Here is a 26,741-nt window from a genome sequence, read left to right as displayed (position 1 = left end):
TCGACGTCATCCAGTACACCGTGACGGTGTTTTTCCGGACGGGGGGCCATGCAATGGATATTCACAGAAGACGATGAGAAGGAAGTGCCTGACTGGTGTGCGCGCGCTATTCTTCGGTGCCTCCTGTGTTGTTCGCTCTGCGCTCCGGTCGCCCTTGCTTGTGACTAGCCTTTCGGGCAACGTAACAATATATAAGCGCCCGTAATACGAACAAACCAGATATCCGCCGGATAACCTGTAAGGGCTCTTAGATAAAGCACTTCCCTAGGTCATTCATCGAAAGTCCTTGTAGCGATGAGGATACGGGGCTATGATTCGGATCTCTCTGGTACTTTTGTTTTCACTGAAACCTGTGCATTCAAGGCGAACTGAAATGAAGAAGGCTCTAATCGCAAGTAGCTGTTGTGCTAACAACAACGCGTTTATCTGTACGGTATTTCATCAAAATAAATTGCATGTACAGTTTATTTATTGCGCTAATGCCAGGTAAAGACGAAAACAGTCTGTACCTTTATATTCTAAAAAAAGTTGGCATTCTGAACAACGTCTTTTTATTACAATGTTCTTTGTTTCAGATATCTTCCTTTAAGTTCTGGACCTGAAAGCACCAGATTCCTTCCGCATTGCTTCCAAGTTCAGGTCGAATCCTTGCAAGTTTGGCTGTTGTAAACTTCGAAGCTACCAGCCTCTGCGCAAAGCAGATCGAAGATAAACGCGCAGCATGGTGGAACGTCCTTTTTATATTTGTCGTTCACCCAAAGCTCGCACCCTGAAAAAAAGAAACAATGCGAAGACGTGGCAAGATGCTGAATTGAACGTAATTTGCTCGTGACCCCGTGAAATAACGTTTACAGCCAAACTATAATAATTTCTGCGTTTTTAGCAAACAAGCTTGGTGACGCGCACAAAATGAAGCTCACTGAAATGAAGGCCTGTTTTTCAATGGCGTCACTGTTACCGGATGCGGTTTTTTTTGAACGAGAAGTAGAATTACAGGCTGTTCGAACTTATGGAATACATTTTTTTTCTTTTCTAAGCGAAGAAAAACATCGATATGGTCTCTGCGGGCATATTCTGCGCCATGGCGGACGCAATGCGTGTGTTTAAGTGCCCTTAAATGACGATGTGTTATCCTAATTCATGAATTCATTACTTTTATTTCATAGTTCCAAAACTATATCACGTCAAACAGACCATTTTCAATTTCTCAGTTTCCTTTGTGTTTGCGTTATGGTAGAGACGTCGAACTAGAAAAGAAGCATTTCTTATAGTTTATTAGGTTGCTTCATGAAGCGCCATTAAAAGAGCTTTGATTCGTTAATCGATTCCAAAACCTTTGTTTATATAGCCCCAAAACTATATTTCGAAGAAAAAAGCCATCATCACACGCAAGTGAAGTTTTAAAAAGCCGTTATTGGCATTGAGCTACAGATATCGAACAATAAAAACCAACTTTTTTAAACTTTTCAGGTTGGCCCTACTATGTTAGGCATTGCACAAATGCCTAGCTTGGAATATTAAGGCAGTTGCACGTAGAGAGTCTATTTGTTTAATGACGTAAAAAAATGCTTACATTAACTCCGTGACCACATCATGAGCAGCCACGCCATTTCATGAATATTCATCTTGGGGTAGACATGCTACGGATAGTCGTAAAGAAGCACTTTTCATATTAAAAAAAGGTGATATTGAAAGGGTGAAAATGGATCAAGATGGTGATTTAGAAACATTCACAGTACGAAATTTCGAATTTAATGGCACTCAATTGCGCAGTAGAACTTTTCGGCCTCAAATTCAATGTCACAAAGGTGGAACTAAATTCTGTTAATAAGATGTCTTTTCATTGCTGTTTATCACGTTAGTAATGTGCGTCGTTTCATACCGTGCACACGCCCAGATTACGATTATGTATTTCTTCAGGCAACTTGGAAGTAAAAGCCTCTATTGAGCAATTTGAAATTTCTGGAATGGATGTCAAGCATACGCGCTAAATGCGTGCACGCATACGAATTGTAGCACCCGTTACATAAAACAGGATAGCAAGTTTTGCGAGGAGAGTACCCTTTATTGCCCGCACACTGACACATTTGAAAAGTTAATCATTTCCCGCAAGCAGGTGAGTAATGTTTGTAAAGGTGCACGAAGTAAAAATGTAACATACCTTCAACAAGAGTGACAAAAGCTAATTTGATTCCCATGTGAAGATGGAGATTCCGAAAGCCCTATACGGTGTAATCCTAAGCGTGCGATTATCAAAGTGCACCGCAAAATCTTGGAGGAAGGGGCCTGGTTCCCGAAAAATAATTTATGCGCCAAAGGGGTATTTGATTAATTTAGATTAATGGTGTGCAATAGTTTCTTGCTTTGCAACTGTACTGCACTTCTTGTTGGAAAATTTCAATTCATTTTCTAATATTTCTGGGACAAACATCTATAATAACAAATTTGGGTAACTATTATTTCTTTGTAATAAAAGCTATGCACTCATGCCTTTGATAAAGACACGATATCTCTATACCAGATTTAACATACTGTAGACTGCTGCTACAAAGATGCTCGTTTGAATATACCCATTTCGGACACTCAGTAGCCGACATCTTACTGGACCGTCTACTGACGCCCTTAATGTCCACTACCCTGTCTATTTAAGATAGCCCCGAAAGTGGTGCAGTTACAGTTCAGCAATATTCAGCAGCACAGTTACCATTCCTGCCATGAGCATTCCAGCGCAAAGGTTTTCTGGTTTATGATTTTCAGCTTCTAGTGAGCCTGTGGTGGCCATAATTATTATCAGCTACTGAGGTCACATACCTTTTCCATCATTAGTTCTTGGTACGCTGAACAAATCACAAGTCATTCCATCTGTGAATATAACGGGGTCAACTTTCATCCTGCTTGCTTCCGAGGATTCTTCACTGGAGCTTTGCGCTGCGCCATAAAGAAATATTTTTCAGGAAATTTCGTCTTTCCTCACTCATCAATGAATTTCAAATGAAAATATTTTTACTGGATATGATACAGCACTCTGCCCAAGATTTAAAGCCTAAATTTGCTGAATATATTATAGCACTCTGTACAAGATTTAAAGTGTAAATTTGGTGGATATATTACAGCACTATGCAGGATTGAACGCGTCCATTCTGTGGATATGATCCAGCACTCTTCACCAGATTGAAAAGTAAAGAAAGGACTTGAAGAAGCAGAGATACAACATACAACGGCATTCAAATATGTGAAGAAAAGTTATTGAGAATGTCGTTCACCATATTCATCAGCTATGCCCAACCCTGGTGTAACCATCTTTAAACTGTATTTCAAAACTCTCGTATAATACTACGATATATTCCGCGAGAACAGCGCGAAATAAAGAGCGCGAAGCATAGCTCAGCGCTTGTAGGTGCAAAACGGAACCAATAGAACGATTACCTCGTCTTGCATGTCGTCAGGCTTAGAAAACGCTGGGATTTCACGCTTAAAGCTACGATTGTATATGGTTGTAAATTAGCTCGAATGAAAGCAATTCGCGCAGTATGGTTAAAATCAATTCCGTGTTTGCATCGCTTTTGTCTGAAACATTTTTCACTTCAGTAATAAACAAAAGCTCAGAAAATCAAATTAACAGCGTTGTGGTGCTCATACGTGATCAAAACAGCCTGAATGAGTCATCAAAAGTTTAACCAGTAGATCTAGACCACCGGCTAATGCAACCGCCTGATTCTCAGTGTTGGTCACACAGTAAGGCGCGCAACCTGTACAAGAGGTTTAGATGAACGATCGTCACAGAAATTAATACTTATCTAAGAGCATGTGGTGATATAACTGTGTTGATGGGTTTTATCCCCGCACGTTATCATGCCGGCCAGTAATGCTCCTTGTGGATTTGCTGGAAATGGTGCACAGTCTCAATTCCTTCGAATTCTTCCCTTTCTTTCTATCAGTTCTGAGTTCTTCAGCAAATTCTGTAGACCGCTTACAGTATGTTACGGTGCCAACAGAAGCAGATATGGCCACAGATGAAGGGTATGAAATTCACTGCGACTTCCTTCTGCCATTTCTTTTTTGCTTTTACGAAATTAAAGGTTTTGAAAAATAAAGGCACGAAGATTTCAGAACTTTTCCGACCCGCGGTGCACCTGTCATGAACCAACGTCGGCTCACCCAATAACCTGTGCTATTAGGTTATTTTGTGAAGTAGTTTCGCAATGTGAATTGTTCTTTGACACGATGTCCTAAGAAGTGATTTTCTTTGATCGTGGTCCATGCTCATGTCACCACTTACGGCTTATACTTTCCGCGTTAAGCAACACTGACTCCTAGCAGAATATTAGCATGTAACCTGTACCAAAATCTGTATAATAACTTCCTTAAAGAGACCATGATGAGCCTGATTTTTGATTCCCTGTTTGCCAGGCGTCAGCTCGGGAAAAGACAGAAACATATGTGTGCGGAGGAAAGAGCAGTGCTTATACTCTTAAGACTTGACGAGGAAGAAAACTTGTATAGAGCGAGATGAAAATTTATTTTGCGCACTGTACGATTTTGCCTCTGTCTGTATGGCAACACTAATTGCTCAGGAGTAGCAACCATGGTCTCACAAGCAGCACCGGTGGCAACACCTGCAGTCACAGAAGAGTGGTACATGGCTTAACACCTGCACTAGGAGTGGTATTGCCATGGCTTAACGTACAGGTCGGTGACGAGAACAGACGAAAGAAGGGGACACAAAATCAGTCAGATCCGCCAGCAGCACCGTCGTCGTCGGCACGCGGCGATCGCTCCTGGTCTTTCTGTTCCAGTCGCTACACTACTTCCCCCTTTAAAGAAGCATCGTCGTGATGCTAACCTGAGAACAAAAACACGGCAGAAACCACACACAGGGCCGGCACGTCCTGCTTGCCGACGTAAAATCTAGGGGAAATAAGGAAGGGGGCAGGCGATCATCGCGCGTAATAGTGCTTAATCCGGACTACGCGCATGATTTCAGGGCGCGGGACCGACGTTATGACGGTCGCGTTCCTTCGGGCAGCACCTCGTAGTTGTGTTCACTCATGCGGCGAAGAACTGTACGCGGGCCGATGTAGCGCTACATGAGTTTGTCGGAGAGACCTCGACGGTGTATCGGCGTCTACACCCAGACCTTGTCCCCAGGGTAAAAATGGACTTCACGTCGGCGGAGATTGTACCGGAGAGCGTCGGTATGTTGCTGTTGAAGGCAGAGTCTAACGAGTTGCCGAGCTTTTTCCGCAAGCTCGCAGACTAGTCGGGCATCATCGGCTACGTCGACAGGCAGCTCGTGAGGCATCATAGCGTCCAGGTTCATGATGACCTCTCTGTCTTGTACCAGCTGAAAACGGGACCTACCTGTCGTCTCCTGCATAAAAATTATTTTGAGTACAAAGACGAAACTTTAAGAATAAAAATGTCCCGGCCTGTGCCATTGGGTGTAGCGGGCTTTCGTCTCCTAAACAAAAATTTTTGTGGAACCATAAAAAGAACGAAAAATAAAGAGTCCCTGCACGTGTCATTAAGTATAACGGGCTTACGTCTCCTGGAGAGCGGTATTATGAGCGAATTTAATGTAGGGAAGTACCTCGTCCCAACTGCGATGGAGGACTTCCACGTACAGGGCGATCATGGCGGCCATTCTCTTATTCAGCCTCTACTTCAACCCGTTGGTTTGCGTTGAAATGTCGCGGGCGCTGTCCACTGGCCAAACGGCACCACCTTAAACTCGCAGAGAATGTCCGGTGTTATAAATGCGGTCTGCTCTCGGTCGCGCTTATCCACTTCAATTTTCCAGTATCCACTCTTCAAGTCGATGGACGAAACGTATCGGGCATGACGGAGACGGTCGAGGGTGTCGTCGATGCGAGGTAGTGAATACAGTTTCTTCTTTGTCACCGTATTCAGTCGCCTCTAGTCTACGCAAAATCGAAGTGTGCCGTTTTTTATCTTGGCCAGTACTACTGGTGCGGCCACGGACTCTTGGATGGCTGAATAAAGTTGTTTATGATTTGGCGCACTTGCTCCTGTATGGTTTCCGTTTCCTTCAAGGAAACGCGGTACGGCGTTTGACAAAATCGGGAGCCTTGCGGCGACTACAATAATTCTATGCTTGGCGACGGGTGCCTGGCGAACTTGGGATGTCGTCGCGAACCATTTGCGGTAAAAAAGCAAAAGACAGAGCAGTTCACGCGTTTGGCAATGCTGAAGGTTGTGATCATTGTTGTAGGCAACGTTGTAGGGTTACGTGAACCGGGCGGTGCCTCTTCCTCAGGCAGCGCAACAGCTTCGTAACCACAGTTAAATTCATACACTTGGTCTATAACTACCCCTTTCGTCAGGTGCTGCGGCTCATTCCTGAAGTTGGTAACGAAGGTGTTGGCACGCCCACGTTCAACATTTGCGATCCCTCGAGCAACACCAATGCCCCGCATGAGTAGCATCTGGACACTTTCTTCCAGAATAAGTTCGTTACATGCGGTTGTATCGGTTCTGACCGGTAGGAAAACTGGCGACAAGGGCGGCAAGCTAGCATGGTCAGCATCGACTTACAGCGCAGCGCGGGTGGCCCGGGGAGGTCAGTGGGGATCAAGTACGTGCGCGGAGGATCAACTTGTTCCGCCCTACGGTGACCGCTTCGCTCGTCTTTCTCCTCCTGTCGCTGCAGTACGATGAGATGAAGTTGTCACCTTTCTTCACGCTGCGCTTCTTGACTCGCCAATCGCCTACCTTAACGACGGTGATTTACACGTCGCCGAGTGCGAAAAAGAATACTGTCAGCGGAAGAAACCATCGATGCTCAACGACGCCTCCTTCATTGAAGCGTTCGCCTCTACTCGGGTTATGAAGTATAAGTGTGGACCCCAGCAGATATTGTTTCTTCATTCAGATATTTTCTCTCTCTTTGGCAATGGCTTTTTTTTTCAGCCCTAAGCTCAGGCGCGACGTTCATGCGGAGGCTCATTTCAGTATAATATCCATTACGCAACGTTCCACCCCGTGTAGCATTTCCCCGACTATTCGCCATGTTCCGAAGTACACCCATCCGGATTTTGGATAATATCGCGAAAGAGTCGACTGTCCGGCGCACCAGCGCCGAAATACGAGGCAGAAGATATAGCATGCGAGGGCAATGACATGCCCACGATTCCTGCTGCTGGAGTGAGCAGTGTCTGCTAACCTGTTCTGATTACTGTGAAGGAACCGCGGCCCATGGGGGACCGCTCGGCGAGTTACTCAACCGGATAGCGAAACATGGCTAGCGGACCGAGCTCTCCATGAATCCTTGGCCCGTGGATTCTTGGTCAAGTAGGAGCCCAGCGTTGAGGACCTTCTTTTATATTATCTGTGAAAATAAAAAGTGACCACAACCGCCATCGGCTGCTATGCATCAGAGCCCCAAGAAGCTATGACCAATTTTTTGGTCCTCTGCATATAGAGCGGATGAAATCTGGAAACGGGTCACATTTGCGATAAACTGCCTGGCATGCCCAAGGAAGTAGTTTCAAATGTTACTTACGAAAACATCATTGTAGTGAATATCGGACAAATAATTTAGTTAAAACAAACGCTTTCGTGATCCTCCTGGAGAACGCAACCAAGTTCTAGCGTCGTGCTTGGAACGTTTTGCGTTTACACCAAACGCAGGCTCAAACACGCAGCAGATAGATCATGAAACGAATGCTGTCAGAACTCGTACACAAAATTTGCTTCGCGGGGTTTCCTTCGCACGAAGGAGAACAGCCACGCAGACAACTCTCTCTCCAACAGCATGACCAGTGCGCATACCCGTTCCCTCCCCACAATTCCGCGCTTCTCCTCGGCGCCGCTGTATCGGGCAGCCTACGCTCAAGTGTTATTTTAAAATTCCAGAATCCTCTACTTCCGCTTTTAGCGAATTCGTTATCCCGTGGGACCCACCGTTCTGAAGCTGTCTATGTGTTTCGACTAAAGACGCACGTGACTACTGGGACAAAGCATGTTTTCTTTATGCTAAGTGTAATTTTCTATCGAAGCGCATCGCAACGAGGATTCCGTAGGGAGGAGAGAGGGAGAGAAAAACATCCATTTTTCAACCCCGGTCCGGCTTTCCGCCTGAGAACTAAAAGTAGGAACCCATCTCGCCCAACACGTAGGATATGGGCAACGAGCAGCATACACGGTATTGTGCAGAGTGTGACAGGAGGAGCGGCCCAGTACTACCAGGAATTGCAAGGAGGACAGAAGGACGATGTTTGCGAGCTTTTTGAGTCACCTGCTCGAGTCAATATAGCACATGTGGCCGAAGAGGAAAAGGATACTTAGTCTGTGGCTGGCAAACTCCATTCTGACCTCTTCTTCGTTTGACGCCTCTGCTCTTGATCCCAGTTTTCCTTAGCCTTCCAGATTCCGGCGACGGTGGCAGAAGCTTTTGCATTGCGCAGTTTCCGAGAGACCGTGCAGTTGCATTCTTATTTGTTTCTTCCACTAACTATTTTTTTTGCTCAGATAAATATATTATGTGTATTGTCTGCATAGTAAGTTCCTCTCGGCTTTTTTCTTTCTACTAATAGCAAGCTTTGAGTTGCCGTGGAGTGTCAGTAGTCTCAATAAATGCGCATCTCTTTCGATTCGACGCCTTCTTCACTTTTATTTCGCGCATTCTTAAGCGTCCTGTATTTGACTCTAACTTACGGTCATGTAAAGGGGCACTCTGGGCCATCATCACTAAGAAAATATGAGGAACGCGTCCTATGAAGGAATGTCAACCTCCCTATCAAAACCAAAGATATCAAATCTCTCAGCCCGGCAGCAAACGAGTCAGCATTTTTACAGGAGTAAGCTCAAAGCGCTACCGCTGAGCAAAACCCGGACCCATGCTGCGCACTCATGCTGAAATACCTTTGGCAACGTTAGCAGTATAGTCCTCTTTCGGGCGAAAAAGCCGTGGTAAACTGTATATCTGCGTCTGTGCGTTTGTTCATTCGTGCGTGTGTGTGTGTGTGTGTGTGTGTGTGTGTGTGTGTGTGTGTGTGTGTGTGTGTGTGTGTGTGTGTGTGTGTGTGTGTGTGTGTGTGTGTGTGTGTGTGTGTGTGTGTGTGAGTGAGTGAGTGAGTGAGTGAGTGAGTGAGTGAGTGAGTGAGTGAGTGAGTGAGTGAGTGAGTGAGTGAGTGAGTGAGTGTGGGGGGGTGCGTGAGTGTATGTGACAGGCTGACACCTCCACTAAAGTGGCTGCTTCGGCTTGTTGGTCAGTGATCGTTGTTAAAGACTGCAGAGCGAAAAGACAAGGACAAACGAAAAAGCGCATAGCGTCCGTCCTCTCCACTTCTTTATTTTTCCTTGTCTTTTCACACCGCATTCTTTAACCATGACACCTCCAGCCCAGCGCATATAGTAGAGCGGATCGCGTTACCCTCAATGCCGGGCACGTGCCTTCTCGAAAGAACACTTCGCGCACACACAAGTTTAAAACCATCTCCCACTTACGAGCCTCCACCCATACACGCTAAAAATCCATGCAACAACTGAACGAAAAAAACGCAGCAATATCAAATACAAAGACGCAGTGCAAAGAGGATTAAGATAAAAGCGAAATACATAACAAAAATCTGATTCAAATATTTCGCATGACATCATACGTACTCCTGTGAGTTTTTTCGCCGTTACAAGTACTAATGGAGGACTTAACAGCAGGCCATGCTCTGAACTTACCGCTTGTAAATTCGTACTTAAGAGCGTTATCTGTCGAGTAGTTTAAGGCTGGCACAGCTTTCACTGGCTCATCAAAGGACAGTCTGTAATGAATTGTGATGCAGTCAGTTAGGCAGCTGTAATGGTAACCGTCAGTGTTAAAGAAGTGCGCGCGAAAAAGCCTTTAATACTTCCAATCCTTTCTTAACTCACAGTCAAGATCATATGATGTGATGGCTAATTGTTCCTGTTCTTGTTAGAAATACAGTCGTTTTAAAAGTTTGTTACGCGACAAAAAAAGGCAGTCATGATAGGGCAGCCTGATCCTGCATAATCTGCATTGCTTGGAGATGTGACTTTTTTTTTCAGTCATACGAAAGGACAGAAAGTGTTAATGAACGTAACTTCAGAAACTCAATTGCCGTTTTATTACATAGAAAGTGGCTTTAGAAAACCGAAATTAAAGTTGCAAAATCGGCATGAAAGACAAAATAGTCTAAAGAAGAGGATGTGCAAATATTGCAAATATCTGGAAGAAAGTCCCTTAAACGAGCTTGATTATGCTCTTTATTTTGTCTAATACTTTCATACAGCCTGCTCTGGAAAATACAACTCGGCTCTGGTTTAAGATAGTGCGAGTTAGATTATCCTAAATATTTTAACATGTCCTGCTATACAAAATGCTAGGTGTCTCAGGGAAGCCCACCACTATTTTTAAAATTAAGTTTTTCTGTATACAGAGAAGTTTTTTAGCGGCATAGTATTATCAGTGCTGGCGGATATTAGAAACACACGAATCATGTTAACTAGCCAATATAATTAAAAAAATGCTAAAAGTTATGGTTACCAATTATCGATATGTTCCTTATTTCCATTAAGGATTTGTAGACGAATGTTAGTAATAGCCATATACGTTTTCACAATTTCGAAAACGCGTTTACCCATGCTTCTATTGGTACATTTGTCGCGACGTACGAAAACCGTGTGCCTGCGGGGAGCGCTTAGCGACGGCCATCAAATCTCGATACTCCGTGGCAACGTATCACGAGTCAACAGCTGCACCGCCCGTGCTGCGGGCTCCACGCCGCTAGCAACTTGGCTGGTTGGGCGGGTTGGCGGGTTGGGCAGATGTCGTCACGTGGTACGTTGCCACGGAATGTCGAGATTTAATGACCGTCGCTATGCGCTCTACGCAGGCACACGGTTTTCTAAAAGTGCCAGGAAAGTCAAAATTCGTTGAGCCACACCCATCTAGCCCACCATATTGGGCCCCTGTGGGTCCCGCGACAGCTCTAATGCTTACGTCGGCCCCCGTTGGGGATTTAGTGGCTAAGCCCGAATTTGCCTTGTCCATGTTGATCGTACATGGGTCCATTATCGGCCTTCCTAGGACTCACTCAGAAGAATTTCCTGCATATTGCCCGCACCGGTCCCTTGTGGGAAACTTGAAGACAAATGCAGCATGAATGTAGGCTCAAAGTGAGAAAAACCTCCTAAAGCCGAAATGCGACTGCCCAGAGAAAACAGCTGTTGGTCCCACATCAACCATGGCGGGGCTGCGAAAGGCGCGAGCCCGCATGCTGCCTACATCTGTTTTGTCGAGTATTTGAGCACTAATGGAACATAAATGCGGGATTTATGGAAGAGAAAAAGCAGGAATCCCAAATGGGGCTGCCTATGCAATGCCGCAAGTGCCACTCTGTTCGTACCAGGGCTATGCACATAGATGTTTGTGTGTGATACCATAATACCTTCTTCCAATTTCCTAATTTATATTATAGATGCTTATAACTTGATCTTATTGGTTATTTGTATAAACATTGTGAGAATCTTTACCCAATGAGAAAAATAGGTACGTTTTGTCCCCTGCACTGACGTACATTGAGCAAAATGGTCAGAGCATGCCCCGAAATAACTGCTTCACCTTAACACTTTGCGCTGACCTACATGTGACTCTGAAACCATTCTATTTTGAACACACACACATCGGCTTCTTCCAGTGTGTTTAATATGGAGCCTGCGTAGGTAGCTCACATTTCCCGCATGCCTTAGTGTTTTGGGCTGCTTGGATCGGGCTGAGAGGCAAAAAGTGCTTGATGTTGGGGACGGAGAGTACTATGTCGGTCTTGGGCAGCTCCTAAAGTACAAACATGAGCCTCCTGGGTGAGTATGTGGGTAAGCTCAAATTAGGCTTGCCCCTGTAGAGCCGGCATCAGTTCAATGTTGGTATTGGAGGTTTGGTTTTGTTTGGTTTATTTGTGGTTATTTGTGTTTCTGGTTATTTGTGGCGACTCAGGCTATGAGGAACGCCGTGGTGAAGGGCTCCAGAAATTTCGACCACCTGGGGTTCTTTAACGTGCACTAACTTCGCACAGAACACGGGCCTCTAGAATTTCGCCTCCATTAAAATTCGGCCGAGATCAAAAACAATTTTTTCGTCCTCACGTACTGCACACATCTGCCCAAACCACGACAAATGGAGGAGCTGGGTGGGCTATCAGCATTGCGCAGTGCAGGCTAATTAAGGGCAGCCGTACAGACTGCCTATATCATCCCAAATAAGACCGATCGGGATGTTTCTGGGCTGCACACTGGATGCCTATTGGCATCTCCTTGCAGAACCCACATAGAGCCCACAGGGGCTCCCATGCATTGGTCACATCGGACCCCAAGGGGCCCGCACTTCGTGGTTCACTTTGTTCGACGTGGGAAGCGGCAAAGGTTAAAGCGCTTTCGATATTCTGAAAGCCGCCTTGGTGGTTACTAACGGCCGGTAATTTTTTTTTAAATTACAGTAAGGCGCCTATCAGAAATATAAAAAATTAACTGTTAGATTTCAGTCAATCTTTGTACTAAACATGACTCGCCTGTTTTCGGAAGCCCACAATACTGGTATAATTATGCCGCAAAAAGCTGCTTTTTTACTTCAAAAACGTTGTTTTTAAATATTAGTTGCGGTCTTCCCTATAAATGACACGTTGACACTAGATAAAGTGAGTTGATAGACGCCACCAGCTTCGGCCTTCCCTTTCTTCACATGAAGTCCAACTACTTCTAGCTTTCTTCTATCTTCATTGTGAGCATCCTAAATCCTACTGCGCTCGCTAAAGATAACTTCACTGCTATGCATCTGTCGGCAGGAACATAAAAATGACAGCAATGCTAGAAAAAACAGGAAAATTATTTGGGAAGGTAGTGCATGCACTAACAGAGTAATGTGAGAAAAAGAGAACAACTAATTACTAAAAAGGAAAATACGATTCATGTATATTTAGGCAGGAAAAGGAAGAAGCAAGATTTTTCTGCTTATTTTTTTACATGAAAAGAATAACAGGAAGGGCTTCGGCGCTCGAATTCTGCGAACAGATAAAATCGCTTTGTCAAATAAAGAGCCATTTTCAGCATTTTGTGCTGGAAGCTATTCTCTTGGTACAATATTAAATTCAAATTTTGTACGCAGTTTCGCGATTCCAAGAATGACGAGCAAGCTAAGAACACGCGAGAGAATACCATATATATGCTGGTCTTCTGACATTAATACCAGGTGTTTCATTGATCAAGATCAATAAATCTAAAAAGGAACTTCTAAATAGAAAACTATTGTTTTGGAGAAGAAACTATTGGCCTCGCGGACGTCAATTAGTAGGAAAATCATTGTAATTAGGTGGTTAAGAGGCAAATTTTCTGATTACTGTTTTAATCCCAAAATCTTGTGGTTAATGCCAATCACGAATTAGAAGCCACGATGCCATATCAGTTTTAGAAATTTAGAAAACGGCGTTCTCAAAACCTGTTCACAAGGAGGTAATATGACGCTTCTCCTAGCCACAAAACCGAAACTGAGCACCTAAGGCGCGCAATGAGTTAGTGTAGATACAGCGTCCGTTGATGCCATTTGCCAGTGTTTGCAGCGCCAGTTTAGCATTGCCGGTTTCACTGTAACACGACGAGTACTTCATTTTGCTTCGTAGCTCTAAAAATAACTGCCGCGCTGTTGACAATTGATGTCCTCTTCCTGACATTCCGCAGTAATGCTTAAGCTCCACCCTAAAAGTAAAACGTGGTAGCACCTGCTCTTTGCACCATCCACATGTTGGCATCTCTCTGCACTGCTGCTAAAAGCAGCTGTGCGACACGCGAAAACTTTTGGCTCCGCTTCCTGAAAAAATCAAGAATGATTTGTTGGAAAGTAGCTTGTTGGGCTAGTTGGTGCAAGGCACCGGGTAGAGAAACCAGCATAACAGGACGCGTACACAAGAGAAGGAATTCGCATGGACAACGCGCATCCGTGTGAATTCCTTCTCTTGTGTACGCGTCCTGTTATGCTGGTTTCTCCTCACAGTACTACGAACGAAGACGTTGCACATTTTCACAGCGCTCCTGCTGGCCTCCATGAGAAGTAGACTTTTCGGACACTAACGACGCAACGAAGCCGTAGCAGCCTTAGACTATGGCCACGCTGACTGCGTCGACGACGAAGCCGGCTTTTCCGCCTCACGAGCTCCTTAATGCTGTTGCATTAAAAGACGTGGTACCATTGCGTGCAGTTGGAATGGACGTCGTAGCCATTCCAAACCGTGGTTAATGGGCAAACTTATTTGCACAAAGCTTTCGGTGTACCTCAGTTACGACTGCAGCGGTGGCCGCAGTGGTGGCCGCAGCTGTGGTGTAGTCGTTTGAGCATCCGGCTTGCATGCGGGGTGCGGGGTTCGATCCCCAGTGCCACCTGCTACCCAGCTGTAGTACAATGGGTAGAAGCTTTCTCCTGCTTGGTGCTCGATTTCTTCAGGGCGAAATGCTTTGGGAAATGGGTCTTGGACCCTACCTTGAGTAGAAGGAAAACCTTGAGCCATGGCACTGTTTGGCCATAGAAGCTCTTGCGCCATAAAAATTCAACAGCATCAGTTTAGGACTTGTACGGAACAGAAAGCACAGGATTTTCTCACTCTGCAGAGCATTCGAGAACGAAGTTTTCTGCGTTTCATAAACTTATAAGATGTCGTTTAGTCCATCGTTTCGAACTCACCACTGGCACTTGCCAGCTGTCTTCAGTAATTAAAAAGTCAAATTTTCGATTTTTTTATTATTCTCCTCATTCGGACAACTGTTGTAGCATCTGATGTCCCCCGTTGCTGATAGTTTGTTCCTGAAAATATTTTGTGGGACTCGTGACAGTGTTCGCTGGAACAAGCGGTATATTTCACCTATTCAGGCTAGCTTTTAGACTGTCTTCTATTTTCAGGCCGACTCTCTTTCGTGAAGGACATCAAAAAGACATTTCCCCCAGTTAAGATGTAAGCAACAAGGCGCCGTCTCAGTTGTTAAAATGTGAAATATGTGATGCTGCGTACTGGTGTCCAGCTAATCGTACAATGAAGCCGTGACTATCAGCTTCTTAACTATGTTTTACCGATAAGAAGCCCCGCATAAAGATGAATGCTTCAGAGGTACTCACATCGTATTTTCCACTGTACGCTCGAAGTAGTAGTGGCGTCTGGCAGTTTTCTTTGTCTGATCGAGATCGTAGTTTTTCACATTCCAACACGTATAGTTCGTGGTTTTAGTTCTCCCTTTTTGATTCACAAACTGTCCGCTTATAAAACTGGTGGCCTTTACTTGATAATATGCAATATTTTCAGACTTGTTCAAGCTCTGAAACAAGATTTTTGCAGTTCATTTGATCTGGTTGTTTTGTCTACAAAACAATGTTCTAGTTACTGTTTTACGCATTTACGAGCACTTGCGGTAGGAAGAAGTAATAATAGAACATGTCGTGACCGTTCTTGTCTGCAACTGAGGCGATGAATCAGGAATTTAACCCAACTGCCTTCTAAAACAGAAAACTTGCAGTGGCTAAACCTGCTGGTACAAGAGTAAGGCCCCTTGCCCACCGATGATGTCGGCTAGCTTGATGGCAGTTTTTAGGGGTAATGGTCAGGCATCACCGAAATGCTTCCAGTCCAATTTTGCAGACTGAGATGCATTAACTAGCCGCTTGTTAGTTATAATACATTGCATCAAATTTAAATCTTATATATATATATATATATATATATATATATATATATATATATAAATTCGTTTGGATTGCTAACTTGTTGAAAGGTACACAAATCAAACCAACTTCTTTCTAATTGTTACAACTCGATATCCAGAATGGACTCCTGGTCGAACGCAAAGGCAGTCAACTTATTAGATCACATTTCAACTTGACACCCAGTTCTACCAGTGTGCGAAATTTAGAACCATACTGTTCCTACCGCCTCAACAGGAACTTCAACTGTGTCTCTATTTGCACATTTTAGTCCAACAGATCCTACCTAGGGCATCCAATTCCAATTTGTCATTGACTGCAATGCATGGAGTAAAAAATTAGTTTTTGAAAAACCGTTAATTCAAAATTTATTTCTACCTGATCAACGGGACACGGAATGTATTTTAACGTGAGTGTGTTAAATCCCCGTTGGCCAGGGAATCCGGCGTCGGCGTTGAGAACAATGAATAGGGTGCCGTAGGGTGTAGGGTGACCCAGGCAGCCACCTTTTGAGAAGCAACCTGTGTGGGCAACCTTAGTCACGTGACCTTGTGGGGTCGTCACAACCTACCCATTGGGTAGTGAGACAATTAATCACTCTGGCAGGGAGCAGTTAAATTAATGGTTGATCGGGAGGGGCTGCTCATGAGAGATCCACTTGGATCGCGCAAGGTCCACTAGTGACAGCAGTTGCAATCGCAGGGGAGAGGCGCTTACCTTAACCGCTGCACCACTGCCCAAGGAGTGGTATGGTGACACCCAAGGGTCTATGAATTTAAAGCTGAAAATGATCAATTCCTCGTATGCGCCATTAACTCATCAACGCTGTCTAGGTATATCCTTAAGGCGGAGCTTAAGTGTCCCCTTCAATTTTTTTGTACGCCTCGCCAACTTGCGCAGCGATGCTAAAGGTTGAGTGGATTAAAACAATTCTATAACTGCAACTTTAACCCTTTTTATTGAGTATTCAAATTATTACCTGCTCTTAATTGCATATTGGACGTGGCAGAAGTATTAAAAGCTCTGAGCAGCTTAATACGCTTACTTACATTTATCATCCTCTGTGTCTATGTGGCCTAAATTAAAAGAAACAATAGCGGACAATGGGCAAGTGTTGCTGATCAAGGCACGGAGGTTCCACAACGGGGATGTGGATACAGTCAAACCAACGCTGCACCCACACCCTCGCCCTACTCAAACTATCCTCTCTACAAGTGGCCCGCATGATCACGCGCATCTCACACAAACGTCATGGCATGCGAGAGGAGGACACACTTAAGTTGATTAGATGTCTGGTAGTCAGCCGAGTGACATACAGCCTCCCCTACTACAATCCCATCAAGAGTGAGGTACAACAAGCGGACGTGATCCTGCGCAAAGCCCACAAAACCGCACTCCACCTTCCTCACAGCACTTCAACCGAAAAGCTCCTAGCCCTAGGACTACACAACACTTTCGATGAATTGAGAGAGGCACAACTAGTCTCCCAACTGCGCAGACTACAACGGACCCCACCTGGCAGGGAGCTCCTAAAGAAACTGGGCCGCGCTGATCAAATTCAAGAGATACAGGGGATAGAAACAATCCCGGACGAATATCGCAACACAGGAACATGGATCCCAGGAACATGGATCCCAACCTGCACAAAGCACGCAGAGAGGCAAGGGCTGAATACCTACAAAAGACATTAGCACCCCAATAAACGACGCTATGCGTGGACGCAGCCACATGCACCAGAACAGCGGGGCAGCACAACAGCAATGCGGTAACAACGGTGATTGACTCGACCCTACGCGAGATCACCAGCGCATCGCTACAAGTCTGTACGATAGTCGAGGCTGAGGAAGCGGCCGTCGCTCTAGCGGCAGCGGAGGGCTATCGATCTGAACGGTCTCTAAGAATCCTTACAGACTCACAAACAGCATGCCGCAACTACCTACACGGCAGAATAGGACACAGAGCGCTCCGCATACTCCGCTCTGGGGGCCGCGTGACACAACGACAACCAAACGAAGAACCAGTCAGGCATACGATAGTATGGACGCCGGGACACGCGGGAGTAACAGGGAACCAAGAGGCGGACAGGATAGCTCGAGGGTACACTTATTACCGAGCATCCAAAGTAGGCGACCTCTAGGGGAACCAACCTGTACCCTAAGAATATCAGGCGATACTAAACTATTACAAGGGCTGCAGAAATCGGTATCCACCACCGCACAACTCCCTTAGCAGAGAGGACTCTGTCCCGTGCAGGCAGCTACAGACCGGCTCGTGCCCGAATCTGCACATACTCAACAAAATGTATCCCACACAATACACTGACAAACGCCCTTGGTGCCAAGAACCACCCACGCTGTACCACATAACGTGGGCATGCCAGAGGATAAGCGTGGTACCCGTTATCACAAACCCGAGTGCGGAGCAATGGCAGGGAGTGCTCTCCAGCGCTCGCCGAGTCGACCAAGAAGGTCTGATTCGGCGAGCACAACTGGCAGCAGCTTCTAGCGCAGCCCTGGGCTAAGGGCAACCGACCTTTGTACACACAGATGGCCGAAGCCATCTGAAAGCTGCAGAAGAAAACCGAATCTAGAGCTTAATAAAGTTTTTCGCTCACTCACTCACAACGGGGATATGTGACCGAGAGTACAGCAATATTTGTTGCTGGTGTACAGAGATTTTACCTCATTTTTATTTCAGCCATAGTCGAGAAAAGACGTAGGATGCCTGGTTCTCGAAAATTGTGATAACTGCCGGTTCCGACCTTGAATCATTGTGTTTGGACTGGCTGAGGGATTGCAACATTTTACTGCTGGAGAAGGACTGAAAACATTGTTTTTTGCTCCCAGTAAGGTCGCTGGACAGCTTCAGAGGAAGGATGATTTTAGCCGTCTGATGAAAGCACCCGGCTTCAAAGAACAGGAGGGGGGTATCGGGACGTACCATCGCGCACGTGTGGTGAGTAAATTTGCGCAGCGAAAAGGCGAGCACATATTTCACAATTATTATAATGCTTAGTAATACCAATAAACAGCGAAGTTGAGTGGGGATATTCCTTGTCGACATGTGCGTTTTGTTGCTCTTGTTCACTGATTACAAGCACGACGCACAAGGGCGGGGCGGATTCCAGTCAGCAGCCGCGAACGGCACATGCACGACTTCATATGTAATATAGGATGATGATGATGATGATGATGTCCTCAGGCTTAAAGGCACATGCCCACGGCGGGCGATTGGCCAGGGTGCATAGCGGATACAAACGCACACATGTACAAGGAGTGGAGTATTTTGATAATTTTGGGACTTCAAGCTAGAATTCGTACAAAATAAAGAAAATAGGAAAAGAAAGAGTAGTGAATTCACATTCTAGCAGAGAAATCTAACCGATGAAATTATATAATCACGAATATAATCGCACTTTGGCTTCAGGGCATATCCCTTGGCGCTTGCCCCGAATGATAGGAGAACCTGAATAGATAGAGGAAGCCCGAGTCGAGCGAAGGTGGTCCCCTAGTAAATTTTACGGAGAAGTGCGAACCGCCGCCAGAAGAGGAAAAAGTGTTCTATAGACTCAGTTTTGCCACAAAACTCACAAAGGTTGGTTATAGAAAACCCCGATACACATAAATAAGGATTTAGCCGCGGTATCCTGCAGCGCAAAAGGGTCATATACACCTCGCATTGCCTCAAACTACACATCCGCACGCTCGAATGAAGTGCCAGGTGTAGAAAATCCACTGCATCAAGGAAAGGCTCATGGCACAAGAAGTGCAGACGCAGAAATCGCTGAAATTGTGCAAGAGTGAGGTAGACAGTATTTAGGAGCTACTCTGCCTCGCAGTTCATCGTTCCTCCTTTTTGGCTATCATTCCTCTTCCTCCCTAATCTTCATCATCTTCAAGCTGCAACGGCAGTCACCACTGAACCTGTTAAATGGACTACAAATGAGTGAGCGAGAAAACGTATAATGGGCAGATGAAATCGAGATTAGTTGCTTGGGCCCTCAGTACAAGAACCCATTGGCCTTTGCCGCCATCCCGGCGTGGTTCTGAGCTTTAAAGCCATCGTCGCTTGTGAATTTCCAAAGTCCGGCATGCAGTAATTTTTCTGCAGCTGACGCGACCGCCGGCGTCCTCATTTTCGTGTCAACGCAGTTTTGAGGAGATCACTTGGTTTTCGGCACTGCTCGACTGAAAGGCTGAAAAGTATGTCCAAAATGCGCAATAGCTGCAGTGCAAGAATGTGCACACCCAATGTCAGTCCCTGTGCTTTCCCTCAGTTCGGTGCGGTCACGTCGCACGTGTGACCATGTGGAAATGTATACGCATGATCTCTATTGAAGTATTCTTTTTGTGTGTATTAGGTCTGCATCCAATAGTTTTTGTTGTCCAATCAACGTCTTTTCCCCGGAGCCACCTTACTCCTGCCTCTAAATCCATTCCACCTCCTGCTCACTCTCTAGGGTTAATAACAATAATGTGTATGCGGTTCCGTCCTAGGGCTTCCTTGCCGATACGCTGAGCCGTCAGCTCAGTGTGATCATATGTGGCCTTTCTCCAGCTTCTACTTGTCTACGCCGCTCGTGCTGGAAATCGCTCCTAACCCTTGTTCTCTTCCTGGAACTCAGCAGCCGTACGCTACCCTCACCGGCTACGATGAAATTTGGTCCCAGCCAGACATCGCCGCCCGTCCCTACAACCATTCCGTGCTCTGAAGAACAACGGCAGCGCGACCCGGCTATATCCAGTGGTACTGTGGACCACGACGTTGACGACTGGCTGGCTTCCTATGAGTCTGTCAACACTTAGAGCACGTAGAATGATTCCGTCAAGTTGAGTAATGTGCTCTTTTACCATACGGACATTCCCAATATTCGGTCTCGCAACCACGAAGCTGACATCCCGACGTGGTTCTCCTACAAAACGAGCTTTGCGGACGCCCTCGGCCGACCCGCAGTGTGGAAGCTACGCGCCGAAAAATGTCTCCGCGCCCTCGCTCAACAAACTGGTTAATTTTTCTGAAGCTATATAGAGGGCATTGTTGACGTGAGCAATCGAGTAAACCCGTCCACGCCAGAGACCGACAACGTCAATAACACCCTCAAGTTGTTTCATTATAAGTTGTTTCATTATAAAAAAAAATGTTCAGGGGTTACGGCAAAGTCTGCTGCCGAAAGAGGGTTTGAAGCATACGCTGACTGGTGCTGTGTGCAGTGTGGCTTACAGAGTGGTACAGATTCAGAAAAGGAAAAGGCTAGCTCGTCAAGAACTCTTGAGGAGCTCTTTGCCAAGATAGAGAGCTTGTTCCCAATTAAGGACGCCATCAGCTCACTTTCTCGCAGAGTGGATGAGTTGTTGTTGCTGAAATCTAATGTTGAGTCGCTGGGAGAATCAGTTAAAGGTATACACGCCTCTATTTCTTTTTTCTCTGAGAAATATGATGACTTAGTTAAATCCACTGCTGAACAGCAGACCACAGTCCAGAAGCTTCAAGATGAAGTGCTTACTTTGAGCACAACAGTGACGGGCCAAAATGAACAGCTGCTGCACCTTCAGAAAGAGATTAATGCCATGGAACAATACAGTAGGCTGCAGAACTTAGAAATACAGGTGTTCTCTCTTAAGCAAGGTGAGCAGGTGTCTGAGGCACTAAAAAACTTCGCAGAGAGGCTGAAAATTGAGCTAATTGATTCAGATATCGAAGCAGCTCATTGTCTTCCGCAGAAAAAAGGAAAAAAACCAATTTTGCTGGTGAGATTCACTTCTGTCGCTGCAAAAGAAAAATGGATGAGTCATCGAAGCCAGATCACGCCCCTAGTGCAAAAGGGAGAGCTATCTGAAATGTACTTTAACGGCAACATCACCACATCAAACAGGAAAGTGCTCTGGGAGGCTAAGCAGAAAGGCAAGGCAAGTAATTTTAAATTTGTTTGGGTCAAACATGGAAAAATCTTTGCTAGGAAGACCGAAGTCTCTTCTATTTTTCGAATCCATGATTCTACTGATTTAGATAAACTAGTTTGAATCAAGAACTGTACCTTTTCCCTTTGCGCCAATATTGGTGAATTTTGTAACTTAGTCTCGCCAAAGGTGGACGCGTTCAGTGTATTTCATGTAAACATACGCAGCTTACGAAAACATTGGAATGAATTTTTGGCTGTTGTTGAAAACACTAAGAATACCATAGATGCATTCATACTTACAGAAATTAACACCCCTTCCACACTTCTCTCCTCTTTTTCGTTACCCAATTATTCTAGTTTCTCTTTCACACGCTCAAATCGGATAGGCGGCGGAATTCTTGTTTTCGTTCACACCAAATGGAATGCTTACCCTTTAAAGTCAACATTTTGCTTTGCTGAGTGTGTTGCATTGCAAATATCACTTTTAAGTTCGGAGGTTACACTTCTAGGAATTTACAGGCCTCCTTCCCAAAATGTGAAAGAATTTCTTTCTGAGCTCGACAATTTTTTGGGCTCCCTATCGCCAAATCATGCTATATGCCTCATTGGAGACATCAATATTGACACCTTGTCACCAGCACGTTCATCTGTTTGCGAGTACCTCAACACTTTGGCAAAACATGGTATTGAACCAACGATAAAAGACTACACAAGACAAGAGTACCTGGGAAAACATTTCGTAGCTTCTTGTATCGATCACATCAATATAAGAGCTCCGTTTGCCCAGAATTTCTCTTCTGTGATTACATACAAACTTTCAGATCATTACTTTGTAGGTTCTCATATCCTTTTTCCTTCTTCAAATAAATCATGCCTTAATAAGGAGCAAATTTCATATACAGACACTGCCACATTCGATAAACTTATAGCCGACTTTAACTGGGCCTCTTTCCTCGAGGAAGCGAATTCTTTTAACGTATACGATAGATTTGTGCAGGTTGTCAGTTCCATAACAGCCTCATCACAAAAGGTCAAAGTGATCAAAAAACGTAACCCAAACCTTCCTTGGTTACCAAGGGACATTCTAAAGGCCATTGCAGAAAAAGATGCCCTTTGGACACGTTGCAAGCGTTGTCCCAACAACACACGCCTCAAAGATAATTTCAGGTTATTTAGAAATAAAGTTACTGCCATGATTCGAGCCTCGAAACGTAACTACTTCAATTCGGCTTTCCGTAACAACCAACACTCTTCGCGTAAAACTTGGTCAACTATCAATTGCCTTTTTGGACGAAACCCTAAACAATCCATTAGCGATGCATTTGACAAATCCTTCAAAGACCTTCCCTCTGCTGCCTCTGAGTTTAATGCATTTTTCTCTCAGGTTTCCAGGAAGTTTCCATTATCCCACTATGAGGTTCCTCGGTCTTTATATTGCACAGCTTCTTCAGCTTTTTTCCCCTCTATTACACCGCAGGACCTTCACCGCAGGATCTTTAGCTTCAATTCGAAGAAAGCCGCAGGTATTGACAATATCAGGATGAGTGACCTCCAACGGAACTTCACGAAACTGCAGTCGGTACTTCTTTTTATGTTGAATGGTTTTATCACTGAATGCTTCATTCCACGCAATTTAAAAGTTGCCATAGTTAAACCATTACATAAAAGTGGCTCTTTAAAAGCTATTGAAAATTACAGGCCTATTTCAATTCTACCTGCGATTGCGCAGATTCTTGAAAAGCACCTATTCCGAGTTATGTACAGTTTTGTTTTCACGAATAATATCTTATCAGAGGAGCAGTTTGGTTTTATTGAAGGTAAAGGAACTGTTCTGTTATTAGAAACCTTTACTGATATCATTTACTCATGCTTTGATAATAATAAATTCGCATGTGGTCTGTTTTTGGACGCTAGCAAAGCTTTTGATTGTGTTCGGCATGACCTACTGCTAGAAAAACTTGATGTCATGGGCTTTAGGGGTCCTTTTAAAGATTTGCTGAAAGAATATTTTTCTAATCGGGCTCAAGTTGTTGAAATAAGCGGGCATCGATGTTCTGAATCATTTTTGTCGGCAGGTGTTCCACAGGGCTCTGTTTTATCGTCTTTGCTTTTCAATTTATTTGTAAATGATTTATGGAATGCTGTCGCAAAATGTTACATCTTTCAATACGCCGATGACACGTTATTGTTGTCAACAAATACTTCATTGCCTCTGGCCATGGATGCCCTTAGAACATATGCGGTGCATGTTATGAACTGGTTCTTAAATAATTCTATTGCAATTAATCAAGAGAAAACTAAACTCATTTGTTTTCGTAATCCTCATAAAAAGCTTTCTTTTGTTGAACCATTGTTTTTACATTCTTCGCATTGTCTTAATTGTTCTTGCATTCCAATTAATTTTTCAAATAGTGTCAAGTACCTTGGTACACTTTTTGACAGTGATATGTCTTGGAACAGTCATCTTACCCTAGTATGCAACAAGCTTCGTGGTTTATCATGTGTACTATACAATGTTCGTTATTTATTACCTTTTCAGACTCGTAAGCTTATTGCACATGCTCTCATTTATGGTATTCTCCGATATGGAGTCACTGTTTATTATCATTGCTCAAAGACTTGGCGAATGAAATTAAATGCGATACTAAAGAACATCCTTCGATCCGTGGCATACAACACAAATGCTTCACCTGATTGCAATTTGTTTTCGCTTTTACAGCTGCCCTCTTTTGATACCCTCTTCCATCATGTAGTCATTCGTGCTCACTTTTGGGAGAGTACATTTTTGGTGCCTTTCATTCCTGTTCGTCCTTTTCGACATCATCCCCGTTTTACGGTACCTCGCTGCTACCCTATGGCCACTTCACTCGTAATTATTACATACCAAAAATGTTTAATTCTCTGCCTGATTCAATCTTTTCAGTTTCTTCGTTGTCTCTATTAAAGAACTTCTTAAAAACACATATGTCGGTAACCTAAACTGTTTCTTTGTTCTTGTTTGCCTTAGGTATTGCGGTTTATCATTGTTTGCTTGTTTTGTAACACCTATTGTTTAATATATCTGTCTTTCATCGATTGCTGAGTACTGCCTTACAAGCCTTTATGGCTTGGGCAGACTTGTCTTCAAGATTGTATTTTGTTCTCTGAAAATAAAGGTGTTTATTATTATTAAAAAGAAGAGAATCGCCGATAACGCTTTCAAAATGCTGTTGGCAAAGAATCCCACCTCGGTCGCCGATGTCATCCGGCTTTGCCAGAACTATGATGAATTTCTGAAGCAACGTGCTTCTACACCCCGATCTGACGAGCCTGATGAGGTACTTGTCGGTTTGGCTCTTAGCAGACCGGTCACACTTATTGCAGCAGGTCAAATCTTTCATCCGGGAAGAAGTCGCTCGCCAGCTGTCTGTTATGCTTCACGTTAGGCACCCCGTCGGTTCTGCTCCCAACCCTGTGCCGTCTCGCGTGCCAACCATCTGCCAAGTCTTTCAGGACCAGGTCGCTGAAGTCCTACCACCCACTCATGAGCTTCCTTCTGTTACTGCACCACTCACCTATGCTGAATCCGTGACTCTGTCTCGTCGACTGTGTGTGACTCTGTCGCGTCGACACAAGCCCTCTTCTTTCTGCTCCGCCACCGTCCGTGCCTCCGCCGTCTCTGTCGTTCCGCCGGTATCGCCGAAACCCTACGAACGTGTGGCGCGCACCGCCGATAATCGTCCCATGTGCTACATCTGCGGGCTTTGAGGCTAGTCGCCCGCCTCTGCCGTCAGCGAGCGCCTCTTTCCTACGCTGCCATACCCCCATACCGATACGACAGCGAGCCTTCCCTGCTCGGCATCTCCTCTGACTCTTCTGCTGCTCGTCCACCACACGTACCTCGTCGCTCGCTCTCGCCTCGACGCCAGTCCATATCTCCTATGCTCCGCCGCTCCACCTTCGTCTACGAGGAAAATTAACATCCACTGTTATGAAGGCAGGAAATGCATTATCTGCGAACTACTCAAGCCCTCCGTCTACTCCCGCTGATGTGATTAAAGTGTCTGCTGAAAGCGGACCCTTCTCGTACTCATCAACACGTGCCCTGCCGTGGCCGTCAGTAGTGACACCCTTCGCCACAAAATTTGTAAGGTGGCCACGCCGCTTCCTAAATTTTCTCTCCGAACAGCCAGCTCGCAACGCGTCCAGCCTGTGGCAGAGTGCGCGTTTCGTATTTTCATCAAAGTTGTTTCATAAACCATCGAGTATGTTGTGCTGTGCCTGTGGTCTCATGACGTCGTCCTCGGCTGCAACTTGCTTTCGACGCACAGTGCCGAGATTGATCGCGTCCGTCCTGAAACTGTGCTCTCCCCATTTTGTGACGCTTCCTTGTGCACCCTGCCAATGCCTCCAGCTAAACTCCTCTTTGCTGAAGGCAATGACATTTTTCCTTTTTCTTCTGACCTTGTTCCCCTCACTTATTACTCTGCCTTTAACCGCCCTGTCCTATTTACTCCCACCGCAGCCTCTACGCAACGCCTTCTTCTCCCTTTCGCCGTTCCCGCGATTCGCGACGGAAGCGGCGCGGTTTAGGTTGGCAACCCATTTTCATATTTGTCCTCTGCCTTCTACAGCAAACTTCTGGGCTGTGTTGAAGCCTTCGTCAGTGCATTCACCTGCGTCGTCTTCAATGACCGCGTCGTTCCTCAGGTTGATGCCATGACCGTTTGTGCTAAAGCGATCACTTCGCTGCCCCTCGACGTACTCTCGCGCCATCGCTACCTACCTTCACCTGGCACATTTGCCCTATTAGTCGCCATTCTTGAACTTTGTAGTGCGGTTTGTTGAACGAAACAAAAATGCTTTCTACCCGATAACACTCCCGTGTGGTCAACAATATGCAAGCCAAGCCGGCTGTTCTATTCATCATCGCTTTCAAGAGCAAAAGCGTAATATATAGATTAAAAACGAACAAGACCAGCTACTTGTACTGCATTAAAACGCGTGTAAAAAGTTACAGCCACTCTGCGTTAGGTGTTTTTTATTCTGAGAGAAGCACACACGTGAAAATATCAAAGTAGTAAACAATAGCTACATCAGCAAAAGCTTGCGTCGGCACGTGAGCCTTCAATACGCCTGACAAAGAAAACGCGTACC

General features: G+C 45.1%; 1 protein-coding gene across 1 annotated transcript; it reads right to left on the bottom strand.

Moving 5' to 3' along the window:
* Nucleotides 1–635: 635 nt before the first annotated feature.
* On the bottom strand, nucleotides 636–26,360 carry LOC149329946 (uncharacterized). Its single transcript, XM_089559325.1, has 6 exons — nucleotides 26,224–26,360; nucleotides 16,424–16,487; nucleotides 15,128–15,324; nucleotides 9,694–9,776; nucleotides 2,812–2,898; nucleotides 636–769 (listed from the first exon to the last, which is right to left on the bottom strand). The coding sequence occupies exons 1-6, from the start codon at nucleotides 26,358–26,360 to the stop codon at nucleotides 636–638; spliced, it is 702 nt and encodes a 233-aa protein (XP_089415451.1).
* Between the last annotated feature and the right edge of the window lie 381 nt (nucleotides 26,361–26,741).

The sequence above is a fragment of the Amblyomma mixtum genome, chromosome 9, assembly GCF_055824585.1.
Source record: "Amblyomma mixtum isolate Tamu chromosome 9, ASM5582458v1, whole genome shotgun sequence".
NCBI lineage: Eukaryota > Metazoa > Arthropoda > Arachnida > Ixodida > Ixodidae > Amblyomma > Amblyomma mixtum.
This window is presented reverse-complemented; position numbering and strand designations above follow the sequence as displayed.

Bases quoted from the DNA above. Each gene is read 5' to 3' on its own strand.
- LOC149329946 (XM_089559325.1), bottom strand. From the start codon at position 26,360: ATGGCGCGAGAGTACGTCGAGGGGCAGCGAAGTGATCGCTTTAGCACA. The intron at 16,488-26,223 runs GTTTGCTGTAGA...GATCATTTTCAG, and splicing joins GGCTTCAACACAGCCCAGAA to CTTTAAATTCATAGACCCTT. The intron at 2,899-9,693 runs GTAAGTTCAGAG...AATCCTCGGAAG, and splicing joins TAAGTACGAATTTACAAGCG to CAAGCAGGATGAAAGTTGAC.